The 13,181-nt window shown below is 40.2% G+C and overlaps 2 protein-coding genes across 2 annotated transcripts in view; one reads left to right on the top strand and one right to left on the bottom strand.

Annotated features, from left to right (window-relative positions):
• The window catches only part of vps8 (VPS8 subunit of CORVET complex), a 79,665-nt gene extending 73,458 nt beyond the window's left edge, over window positions 1-6,207 (bottom strand). The window contains exons 1-3 of the mRNA XM_037688234.1: window positions 6,067-6,207; window positions 3,411-3,479; window positions 1,985-2,115 (exon numbers count right to left, since the gene is read on the bottom strand). Of these exons, the coding sequence (XP_037544162.1) occupies window positions 1,985-2,115; window positions 3,411-3,479; window positions 6,067-6,138 (272 nt within the window). The 5' untranslated portion in view covers window positions 6,139-6,207. The remainder of the gene's footprint in view (window positions 1-1,984; window positions 2,116-3,410; window positions 3,480-6,066) is intronic.
• A 2,364-nt stretch (window positions 6,208-8,571) lies between these two features.
• Window positions 8,572-13,181, top strand: part of LOC119420795 (zinc finger protein ZIC 4) — a 6,340-nt gene continuing 1,730 nt past the window's right edge. The window contains exon 1 of the mRNA XM_037688225.1: window positions 8,572-9,281. Within this exon, the coding sequence (XP_037544153.1) occupies window positions 8,759-9,281 (523 nt within the window). The 5' untranslated portion in view covers window positions 8,572-8,758. The remainder of the gene's footprint in view (window positions 9,282-13,181) is intronic.

The raw sequence follows: 13,181 nt of genomic DNA, 5'->3' as shown, positions 1-13,181 counted from the left end.
AACACTGGTGAACTCTCTTGGCAAATAATATGGACGACAACTTAGTGCTAACAGTTCAATATCTGGACTGCAGAGACGACACTTCACAGTAACATGTCCAGGATTACACCATCTTGTTCACAAGCACTGCCAACCCACCTTTTTTTTTTTGCCACTCTTGAAATCTCTATCTGCTCGTATGGTCAAGAGAAATGCTGGAGTCGGGGATATGATCCTGAAGCCATGTCTCAGTGAAACACATAACACTGCATTCCCGATACTCTGGATGGGTCCTTGTTAGGGCCTGAAGTTCATCCAACTTGTTTCCCAGCGATCTCACATTGCCCATCATGATCGATGGAAGAGATGGTTTGAACTTCATTCTTCTCCCTTTCTCTCTCTCTTCTTTGCTCCTGCTCTGCATCCACGATGCCTCCTTTTCAACTCATTTGAGATATGGGGCTGTAGTTGAGATATTATTTGAGATTTGGAGATGCTAATCAGCTGCTCCCAGTTGTAAAAAACAACCTTGTTATGGTTACGCATCATAACAAATGTCCAAAAGCAAAGATATTTCTGTAAAAATCCTTCCAGCTGCACAGCATCCGACACCAGAGAAACAATCATCCAAAAAAAAGTGATTTATATCCAGAAAAATAGAGGAATTAAAGTTTTCAAAAGTAATATCTCAGAATGAAAATAACCAGAGCTACTCCAACATGCAGCCACCTTAAGCGGTGCAATTCTAGAACATCATGATCATAATCATCATCATCATCATTATCATCATCATGGTGAGACCTGGACTGTATCGCTGTTTGTTTCTCTAAATAACCCCAGATCTCAAGACTGGACAAACATGTAAAAATGCAATTCTGTAAAAATTGTGAATTTCGCTCAACCCCTACCTCCCTCCCTCCATCCATCATCTGTTTGTTCTGGAATCGGGTCGCAAGGGCAGCAGCTAGACAGGGAGGCCCGGTCATCTCTTCCCACAGCCACCTCTTCCAGTTCTTCTGGACGGATTAAGTCAGTCCCAGGCCAGTCAAGAGATACAGTTTCTCCAGCGTGTCCTGGATCTTCCCCATGTTCTCCTCTCAGCTGAATCACCTCAACTGGCTCCTATCTATGTGGAGGAGCATCAGCTCTACTCCGAGTCTCTCCCAGGTAACTGAACTTCTGACTCTATCTATAAGGGAAAGTCCAGCTCCCCTGTGGAGAAAACTCATTTTGACTGTCTGTATCCAGAAACACAATCTCATTCTTTTGGTCACTACTCAGAGTTTGTGACCATAAATGAGGGAAGGAACAAATTAAGCTTCTAAAAGAACATCACAATTTAACTTTTTCAAACAATATTTGAAAGCACAAGCAGGCTAGCTTGTGCTTCCTCTGTATTTAATGCAAGCAGCATCCACTTCAGTACACCTGTGTTGCCAGGAGTTGGTGCCTGGTACATTTATTTGTCTCACACCGTGACTGAGCCATCATGTGCACACATGGGGCAGGTAATTGTTGACACAGCATGTAAGTGGCTGTTTATCTGAAATACTTGTTAAAATATAACCCCATTATGATACATAATAATTTTAAAGTAAAACCACTGCAAATGAAATGGTAACCACTTTGAACAAAATGACAACATCTGGATACAATATGTACAGATTGCCTAGCACCCAATTTTGCTGAGGCCCCCTTTTAGCAGCACAAACAATACTGATCATTTCAAGCTTAAATGGAGAACATTTATGGAGGTTCTGGGGTATTAGCATTAAATATGTTGGGTCATTTTAGGCTGATGGGATAGGTCTCTGTACTGGGCCTAATTCCCACAGGTGTCCATAGATTCCATTTGATTTGTGTTTGGAAGCTGGGTGAGCACCTCTGCACTATTCTCTGACTTCTTTCTAAGGGTTTTAACATGACCCACTGCTGCCCTGCCGAGTGGTAAGAGGTTTTACTGTAGAGCTGGTGTCCGTGTGTGTGTGCGTGTGTGTGTTCATGCCGTTTCAGGTGCGCAGGATCTCCACTGTCAGAGCTGGCTAGAGAAGACGTGTCACAGGACTGAGCATCCATGTTGTCTGTGTTTAGTATGCATGTGTCCTCCAGAACAAATGGATCTTCCTCCTCCTCCACCTGTAGCACACGGAGCAACAGCACAACACCCTGTCAGTCGAGATCAAATGCTCAAAAAAGATTTAACTCCAGGATTATCTCATACCCATTTGTAAACTTGGCAGCCCCACAAGTTTTACCTCAGATTAAAAATGTACATTAAGCTTTATAATTCCTTATTTGAACATTTTGCTGAAGCCAGAAACTGTAGACCAAACTCAACCCTCAGTTTAGCACTTCATTATCATTAAGCAGTCTTGTTGCTGGGTCATGACCCTGTCATCACAGATTAGGATATTTAAGGTCACTTGAGGCTCATTTCTAGGAATAGGAGCCCTTGATTTTTCGACGCAGTTGTGGATTCAATACATTTTCACATTAAAAGTCAACTTTATCTCATAAAACATAAAAGCTTCCTGTGCAGAGTTCTACCAGGAGAACCAGAAAGTATTTTATAATTTATTTTATTTAACCTTTATTTAACCAAGAGAATCCCACTGAAATTAAAAATCTCCTTTGCAAGAGAATCCTGGCCAAGACAGGCATCAGCACACAGAGGTTACAGAACATCCACAGCAAAACCAGACAAAGTTAACTCTGTCAGAAATAAATACATTAAAAGACACCTCAGTTAAAACATTTACAGATGATTCCTTCTCCAGATCAGTAAGAACAGCCTTAAAAACATTTAGTGGCAACAGCTCCTTTAGGTTCATGTATTTCTGCAGCTGGTTCCAAGAAGACGAAGCAGAAAACTGAACAGATTTCTTTACAAGTTCAGTTCAGACTTTAGGCACTGAAAGTAAAAATCAGTTCTCACAACGAAGAGAGTATCCTCCGGTGGACTTTCCCTTTATAAAGGCCAACAAATACGAGGGAAGAAGTCTTGTAAATAAAAATGTGTATTGTGAATGTGAGAACTTAACATCAGGTGTGTGCTTCAAAACAAGCTGCGCTTTCGTGTTTAGAAAAGGTTTGTCCAATGTTCGATTTATAACCTATAAAGGTTTACAGCAAGTCAGCTGCTCCTTCGACTTTTAATCAGCTGGAAAATCACCAGAAATTTAGGTAGAATTGAAACATTTATTTTTAAAGAAATCAGAGGCAGATTTGTTTATTTGTAAATGTTATGTCATGGATCGATGACTCTGCCTCTTTTTACAAAGAATTAAATTTCACCCAGTGTGTGTAAGTTTAAAGCATGGTAAGGATAGTTTAATGAAAGAAAGAAAGTTAAAAAAAAGACAGAAAATGTATTTAGGAAGCTTTTCAGCTTTAAATGAAAGAACTTAAAATAAAATAAAACTGTACTTGACCTGACTAAGGATGCTCTCCAGTGTGGGAGGTGTATCCACTTGGGGAATGTCAAACTCCTTATCATCAATCTAAGAACAAAGGTTGAACAAAGATACAGCAGATTAGAATGCATTTGTTGTTGCTGTTGTTTCAGTTCTTGGTCTGTGATTCATAAAGTATCTAAATCTAATTTTGCAAGTTGACTCAATCAGCAAAACTATGGTAATCTTAGTTTTGTTGAACAAAAAAACTACTTTTCCAGAACAAGACAAAAACAGAAGCTGTGAACTCTACGTGTGATGAGAAGCAGGTGGACCAGCTGATGAACTTTTGTGACTTGGAGAACAAAACTAACTATAGATTATACAGATGCTACAAAACAAATAATTTAATAAACTTGTACAAACAATCACACTGTTTTTTCTAGATGTTTTTTAAAGTCAGGTCTGGATTGACCAGCCTAAATCTGAAGAAACAGAATTAATAGTGACGGGACTGATGAGCTAATGGCTTGTCTGAATGCAGCAAATCCCAAAGAGGATTGTTGTAGTCTTTAAACCTCTCCAATCAAAAAAATAAAAAGCAGTGTTTCATACAATTATTATACATTTACACCATCCTTATTTTCACAATACATGGTTATTTAAATGTAATTTTGTGGTTATTGGCAAACATAAATAACAGCAGAAGTTAACTAAGCACTTCCTGTGTAGCCTGGGGTCACATCCAGCAGGAATTTCATTATATTTCTATCAAATTACCCAAATAATGCAAAATATATAGTAATAGTCCCCTTTGGAAGTGGGTCTGGTCAAACAAGTTACTGGGTTCTCAAAAGAGAGCAAGCAAGACCAGTTCCAAAGCAGATTGTTGTTGTCTTAAAATAACTCCAGATATTACAATTTCATAGCTGTTTACACAAAAGTAATTATTTAAACTTTTAAACCACTGTTAATTTCCCATCACATTTTTATTTTGGCAGAAATATTATAAAACTCCTGCCTGAATGGATCCCAGGCTACACTGGAAGTGTTACAGCTAGCTGCCGCTGTTTGACATAAGCTCAGAGTTCTGAGCTAATATCCGTGTAATACAACATTTTGTAAATGTTGTATTGTTTTCAGTGTAAATGTGCCAACAGAAGGCAAACGTGCAAGATTTGTAGGTAATATATCAAATCTACTTTACTTTTCCACACAAAAAACAGAAATGTGGTTAAATAACTCTTTAAGCAAATCATTTCCTTTAATTGATGTCTTCCTTTATTTGTGGCCATTTCAGCCAGATCATAACAAAAAAAGGCAAGAAATCAGTGGAACTAGTAAGTAAATAATCAATATATTTAGAAGTGGGTAGAAAATGTCAGATATCCAGCTTTATGTCTTTTACATGCCGTGTTGTTACCACTGAATCAGAAGTAGAGCATTAACTGAGAAATAACTCCAGGAGTTGTTCTGCTTCTGTTTACTTTGCCAAATTAGATTGTGGGTTTGTTACTTTGCTTTACTGTGACTGGGTGCAGGAGCACGTTGAGGGAGTTAGACTGAAGGTTTGGTCACATAACTCACAGTCCTCCATTGATATTAAATATTTTTTGTAGGAAAAAAAACTGCATTGTGGTGCAATGTTAATGTTAAAGTTTGTGTGAGCACATCTGTGCACAATGATCAGGTTGAAAATTTGCTGAGGAAGGTTTCCTACATGAATCAAATAACTGTTTAAACTCGGATAAGACACAATTCTCTTTAATGCTAATAAAGGATTCTTCAGATAAGTAAGCGCTGAACACATTCACATAAAAGGGAATGTCAGGTAAATAAGGGTAAAGTTAATTCCGTTCAGGCGATGAAAGTAACCGGAAGATCAACAAACTCCTAAATCCACATTAAATAAGTTCACTCAGCTGTAACACTGACATACAATAAAGACAAAATCGACCAAAATTAACCAAATACACTGACCAAATCAATTTAAAAATGTTATTTTATTTAATGACCTGGTGAACATTTGTACTCTAATCAAAGTTGTAGTGTTGATTATGTTCAATAAATTCAGTGTCAATAGTTTAAGAATAAATATATAAATGCACAAAGGTTAATCTACATTTATGGTGTTGATGGAAACCTGACACACGAATGTCCTGATGCATGCTCAGTAATCAAGGTCAATAAATCTGACAATGTCCTCTGGACGGGTTCTTCTTTGTTGAAAGGTTTTATTGAAGACTTCCTTCAGTCTGAGGAGCTGCAACAAACTCCGTCTTATTTATTAGAATTGTATCTCTTATGAGAAGTGCTGTTTATAAGATTGAGTTTGTTGCAGCTCCTCAGAATGAAGAAGTCTTTTGGATAAAAGGCCAAATGTTTTAACAAAGAACGATCCGTCCAGAGGACCCGACTCATCTTGTTAAACTGACACAAATTATTTTTCTTTCTTCATTTTTGTGTTGTTTCTTCACCTGTGGGTTCAGGAGCACATTTAAAGAAGTTTCCAACGAGATCGTGAGTTTAATAGTGACAGTTTTTATTTTTCAGCATAAAGAAGGTGCCATTAAAAATACATTGAAAGATTTAGCATTGTTTTGCTCTTACAGTGATCACGATTAGGGGACATTTGTCCCTCCAGCCTCCATTATTAGCCCAGACAGAACAATATGTAGCCTTTAAAATCTCTCACCGAGTCCACTTCCATCAGGTTGAGCTGAGAAGAAGCTGATAAAAGGCTTCCAGTGTCCGGAGACTGCGACATATCTGTGTTTACATTGATACAAGGACTGACAATCTTTATGTACTTCCGCTTCTCCGGCTGCTGCTTCTTCTTCGTGGGTTATTGACAGTTAGAAAACCAGCTCAATGGTTACATACCGCCACCTACTGCTGAAGGTGAGCAGCAACAGTGTAAAACACAAAGGAGCAAATAACAGATTTTTTTTAATCATTACAGTATTATTTAAAATCTGGATCAGTTGTATGATTCTAAAGGGTAAATTGTTTGTATTGTATTTATTTAATATGATAAAGTTCAAGTTCAACAAACAAGTTCAGTGTTTTTTGTCGGTTGCAGCAAAAAGAGTCACCTCTGTGACCACATTACATAAGACAAGCTGCGTTTGTTACTATTTAAAGAGCCTTTTTGTTGCAAACAATAGAGCAGTAAGATGGATTCTTATTTCTTTAAACAAAAGAATAAAAGTAAGAGCAACTTCTTGGAGATTTAAATGTTGGTCAATTTGTTTCTTGCTTTCTTTAATTACTTAAACTCTGTGAGACTGCCATTTGAGTGCCAGATTTATTTTTGTTAGACATTTTTTGTTGTGTTCACAATACTACAAAACACTTGATGTATGATTTTATAACACCATAGTCCAGTGCCACAAAAATAATATCGTTTTCAGAAAATTCTGAATGCTTTATTATTATCCTTGCACAGTGAAGTACAACAAAATTTTTGCAGTTGCAAAACTGTGTTTTCTGCATTTACAGCTATTTTTCTTAGTGGATTTGAAAAACACTGTGTTCAGAAAGTTGAATGAGTTGCAAAGTTGGGAACAGCTGATCACGTTTTGGCAGACCTTCACTTTTTAACACACCTCCAAAGAATGAGGATGAAAATGTTTGTGTGACTGCTGATTGGTCCAAATTACATGTGATGCACATGGCTCCATGGCCCATGTCACAAGCAGAGGTGTCGATTCAGTCTGTGCACCCAGCTCGGGGCTCCCCAGTGGCCACGGTGCCCTACTGACACTGCCTTTGACGCTAAGTTTGAAAGTCTGCCTCTCTGATGGTATGAGGGTGCATTAGTGTCTGGGGCTTGAGCAGCTTTCACATTTGTAAAAACAGAATTGATGTTGAATATAGAACAACGCCTGCTACGATGTAGACTTCTTTTTCAGGCCGTAATGACAACAGCAGAGTCTGGGAGCCCAACAGGCCATGGGCCAACATTCAGCTCCAAAAACTCCATCTGGTCTCCTCAGTTCCCAGATGTTTACAGATTGTTCTAATAAAGTTAAATCAGGTCCTCTGGACGGATTCAAAAAACAAAAAATAAAAACTTGTTGAAGCATTTTGTCTTTAATCCAAAAGACTTGGTCGAAGGATTAAAGATGAAACGTTTGAACAATTAAACAAATTTAAAAATCTGTCCAGAGGACCTGACTTAACTCTGATAGTTCTAGCTGGATTATTGAGCATGCATCAGGATATTTACAGACTGTTGTTAAAACACGGGGGTGCTTCACAGTGAACATATCCTTAAACCCCCAGTGTTTTGGAGATGTGCTGCTGACATGACATTCTAAATTATTTTATACGTTTACCATGTTCTATTGTGAATAAAATGAGTTTTTGAGATTTACAAATAATTACATTGTCCTGATGCTGCTCAATAATCTAGAAGATACAGTAAATCTAACAGGATTAAGTCAAGTCCTCTGGACGGATTCTACTTTGTTGAAACGTTTCATCTTTTATCTTTATCAGACTTCTTCAGTCTGAGACCCTGCAGCAAATTCACTCTTACAAATAGCTCCTTATGGATCAACCAGTTTGCTGCCGACAGCCAGAACTAGCTATTCACATGTAAAATGATGACGGTCCTGATGGGCCTCCTTTTACATGTGAATTGCTAGTTCTGGCTGTCAGCAGCAAACTGGTTGGTCCACTAGCTGCAGAGTCTCAGACTGATCGTTTTTTGGATAAAAGACGAAACGTTTCAACAAAGAAGAATCCGTCCAGAGGACCTGACTCGACGTCGTTAAATCTAATAAATAATAATAATTTAAATTTTCCACAGCATCTCGACTTTTGTTGCAGGACTGGGGTTGTATACCCTGCACACACTGACTGTCCAGTTTAATTTGTGTGTAGGAGTGATGGAGGCGACAGGAAAGAAGCTGTTCCTGTCAGATTTTAGATTTTCTTTATCTAAATTAAAATTCAACTTGCAAACATTTATTGAATCTTTACAGTGCATGTTTGCCTTGAGATGTGGAAAGTGAGTCTGGACATTTGAAATGGAGAATTTCTTGGGAATCCTGGGTGTGAATAAAATGACCTGGAAATAACTTGGAAGCAAGGAAGGAGACAATGAGAGCCGCTGAGGGAGTAGGAAAGGAGACAAGGACGCCTGTGGTGCGGTTTGGGACGCAGCCCTCCTCCAATCCGTTCACCTCCATTCACAGTAAATAGAAGCATGGAGGCTCCTCTCGGGATCTAGCGTCGAACAGCGGGGGGTAAAGACAGCGCCGCCCGGGCTCCTGCCGGAACCAAAACACGGGAGGAGCAGCAGGACACAACAAACGCCTTGTCATTAATATTCGAGCCGTCTCTCGTGCACAGCGAGCACTGTGGCCGGGGACTGGAGCATGAAGCGGACGGCCGTGGTGGTGGCCAGGCACAATGGCCTCGTCTCTCCTTTGGGGAACAACAATTCCGGGGCTTCCAGCATCGTCCCCCCGCCTCCGAGCAGAGCCACGGGCGGCTCGGGCTCCGCGGAGCCGCCGGCGGGCGGGACGGACGGCCTGCTGGATTTCTCCAGAGGCCCGGTCGTCAAGAGCGAGCTGGTGTGCAGATGGACCGAGCGAAGTTGTTCGAAGCCGAGGCTCGGGCGGACGGCGGCGTCCGTGTGCGAGCAAACTTTCAGCTCCATGCCCGAGCTCGTGGACCACGTCACCAGCGAGCACGTCGCGGCGGGGCTCGAGAGCCTCAGTCACGTCTGCATGTGGGACGAGTGTCTGCGCGGCGGGAAGGCGTTCAAAGCCAAATACAAACTCATCAACCACATCCGCGTGCACACCGGGGAGAAGCCGTTCTCGTGCGCGTTTCCCAACTGCGGCAAGATGTTCGCACGCTCCGAGAACCTGAAGATCCACACGCGCACGCACACGGGTAGGCTTCCTCCTTTCTGTCACTGCCCCACACACACGCGCGCACACACACACACGCGCGGACAATAGAGTGTGTGAATGCGTGTGATCCGTGAGGACAGCAGCTTCCTGAAACACACACAGCTTTAATAAGATCCGTCTCAGTGTGGAGGGACCCCCTCCATGTTTATATGGGCCCAGTTCCATTTCTCTCCACTGCGTCCTCCTTTCCTTCAGGGACCATCTCAGGATGGACAGATTAACAAAAGACAGAGGGGGAGGGGGGATTAAATTCAAAATAATTTGTTCAGATGTGCTCCAGACATTTGTGTGTTTGGCATCACATGCTGAGGAGGAGCAAAACGTCTGAATTACTAATCAGTCGTTCTTCCTCCGTTTCTGTTGCAGTTTTCTTATTCTCTCCTCGGTTTGGGAAGACATGTAAAAGTCCATCAAGCAGTCCATGTAGACAAAACGTGCATTAAACAAGACAAAACTGTGATTTCAAAGGACTGAGATTCCTCGCCCTTCTTTAAATTCAATTCAATTATAGCTCCAAGTCACAACAGAAGTCGTCTCAGGACTCCAAACTGAAACATTCATATATAAAATAATAATTGAACATTATTTTTCTGAGGAGCGAAAAACTCCCTCATGAGGAAGAAACCTTTAGCAGAACCAGGTTCAGGACAAGTGACCATCTGCTTCGACTGGCTGGATTTGGTAGGAACAGATATCGATCACATTAACATAGAAATAGTATCAGATGAAAATTATTCAATTTTAACAATTCATTTAAGGAAATGAGGTCAATTTGTCCTCTAGTAGTCTAAGCTTAAGATAGCATAACAAACCAACCCTAACTATAGGATTCATCAAAAGGAAAGTCTTAATCCCAGTCTTACAACTGGACAATGTGTCAGCCTCACGGACAGAAACTGGAAGTTGGTTCCACAAGAGAGGAGCCTGATAAATGAAAGATCTTCCTACCATTCTGCTTTTGGAAACTCTAGGAACCACAAGTAAACCTGCAATCTGAGAGCGAAGTGCTCTGTTAGGAAAATATGGAACAATAAGATCTGTAATGTAAGATGGAGCTAGGTTGTTGAGAGCTTTGTAGGTTAGAAGTAAGATTTTGAATTCTATTCTGGATTTGACAGGGAGCCAATGGAGAGAAACTAAAACTGGAGAAATATGATCTCTCCCACTAACTCCAGTTAAGACTCTGGCAGCAGCATTTTGGATCAACTGAAGACGTTTTAAAGAAGTATTTGGACATCCAGATAATAAACGATTACAATAGTCCAGTCTAGATGTGACAAATGCATGGACCAGTTTTTCTGCATCATTTTTAGATGTTTCTAATTTTAGTGATATTACGCAGGTGGAAGAAGGCAGTTCTAGTAACGTTTTTAATGTGGGGGATAAAAGACATGTCCTGATCAAAAATAACACCAAGATTTTTAACATTAGAGCTGGAGGACAGATTAATGCCGTCTAAGGAGGGAGAAAGACTGAAAAATTCATTCCTAAGGTGCTCAGGTCCAAAAACCAAAACCTCAGTCTTGTCTGTGTTCAACAGGAGAAAATTAAGGGTCATCCAGGTTTTTATACCTTTAAGACATGCTTGTAGTTTAACTAACTGATATGATTCATTGGGTTTCATGGACAAATATAATTGTGTGTCATCAGCATAAAAATGGAAATTTATCCCATGCTGTTTAATAAGTCAAGTCAAGTCATATTTATTTATAGAGCACATTTAAAACAGAAACTGTTACCAAAGTGCTTAACAAAAATATCACATCATCAAATAAAAAGTAGCAAGATATATTTACAGCACATGGAATAAAAATATAAAACCAAAAACAATTAGAAACAATGAAATACTAAATCAGATCTGATGACCTTGTGTTAAATAGGAATAATAACAAAAGCATAAACAGAATCAGTATCAATGAAAAACCAGATCTAAAGCTGATCACCCTGTGTTAAATGTCAGTGAGTACAGATGTGTTTGTAGGAGAGATTTAAAAGCAGAGACTGAGGTGGCCTGTCGAATGTTGATGGGCAGATTGTTCCAAAGTTTAGGGCCCACGACTGAGAACGCTCGATCTCCTCTGAGCTTCAGCCTGGTTTTTGGTACGGCCAAAAGCAGCTGGTCTGATGATCTCAAAGCCCGAGAAGGAGTATAAGGATGAAGAAGGTCAGAGAGATATGATGGTGCAAGGCCGTTAATGCACTTGAATGTCAGCAGGAGAATTTTAAAATCAACTCTGACACGTACAGGAAGCCAGTGAAGGGAAGACAGAACCGGAGTAATGTGCTCAAACCTGCGAGTTCCTGTTAGTAGCCAAGCTGCCGCGTTTTGTACGAGCTGGAGACGTGAAAGTGAAGCCTGACTAACCCCAACATAAAGTGAGTTACAGTAGTCCAGCCGGGTTGTAATAAATGCATGGACTAGTTTTTCAAGGTCGGATCTGGACAGAACGGACTTAAGCTTTGCTATCTGCCTTAGCTGAAAGAAGCTTTTTTGTAGAACAGAGTTGATCTGTTTATTAAACTTAAAGTCCGAGTCTAACACTACCCCGAGATTGGTAACTGACTGCTTTAGATGAGGCTGAAGGGAGTCCAGGTTTACAGGATCAGTGACAGTGGTAGAGCTTGGGTTAAACACAATGACCTCTGTCTTCTGATCATTAAAACTCAAGAAGTTTGCAGCCATCCAAGTCTTGATGTCATCAAGACATTTTAACAAAGGGTGGATGGAGCAGGAACTGTTTGGTTTTAAAGGCAGATAGATCTGAGAATCATCGGCGTAACAGTGAAACGAAATACCATGTTTCCTCAGGATTGACCCCAAGGGGAGCAGATACAAATAACTTTACCAAATGGAAGCATTTTTAAAGTAAAGAGTATTGGTCCAAGAACTGAACCTTGAGGAACTCCATGACTAACTTTGGTGTATGAAGAAGATTTATTATTTACATTTACAGACTGGACTCTATCAGACAGATATGATTTAAACCATTTTAGAGCTGTTCCTGTAATCCCAATATCATATTCAAGCCTCTGTAATAAAATATTGTGATCAACTGTATCAAATGCAGCACTGAGGTCTAACAGGACCAGTGTAGACACAAGTCCATTGTCTGAGGCCACGAGAATATCAATATTTAGAGCACCTCAGACATGTTTCAGTTTAAGCGGTCACAGAAAGTTGGAGTTTTACACGACTGAACTGGTGTTTTCATGGCTTTTATTGCTGTTTTACATTTTATGATTGTTTGAAGATTCTGCCAATGATGAACTCGGGTTTTTAAATTTAATCTAACCTCAAGTGTTGAAGAATTCACCACAGATTCCAACATGTCGATGTTTTTTAAACAAAAGCAAGGAAAGAAAAGCTGAACCCCCACCTGAACCATCAGCTGCAGAACCTCCTGTAGCTGCAGGAACTCTCAATAGTTAGTTTCTGTATCAGTTATAAGGTTGTGAAGACATTTTGGCCCACTCTGTTTTACAACATCACTCCAGTTCACTGAGGTTTGCAGACATTTATTCTGCACTCCTAATCCCACTGCAACATTTGCCTCTAGATACGTTGGTAAACAGAGTTCATGGGTGACTGAAGGTAAGAGACCAGCCCACAGCATCACATCTCCACTACCATGCTTGACAGATGAGCTGTTTGCTTTTCTTCCATCATGGATCTGTGTATGGCCGGACATCTTTGGTGTCATTTCTCCACATGACATTAGAAAGTCCTTTTTATTACTAATTATTCAGGGTGAATTTTATGTTAATATTTGATTCATTCATTCATTATGTTAACCTGCTTCTTCCTTTTTGAGTCACCGGGTACACCTGGACAGGTCTCCAGTCCATCACAGGGACACATGTCTCCAGTCCATCACAGGGA

The sequence above is a fragment of the Nematolebias whitei genome, chromosome 1 (genome assembly GCF_014905685.2).
Source record: "Nematolebias whitei isolate Nwh7 chromosome 1, NemWhi1, whole genome shotgun sequence".
NCBI lineage: Eukaryota > Metazoa > Chordata > Actinopteri > Cyprinodontiformes > Rivulidae > Nematolebias > Nematolebias whitei.
This window is presented reverse-complemented; position numbering and strand designations above follow the sequence as displayed.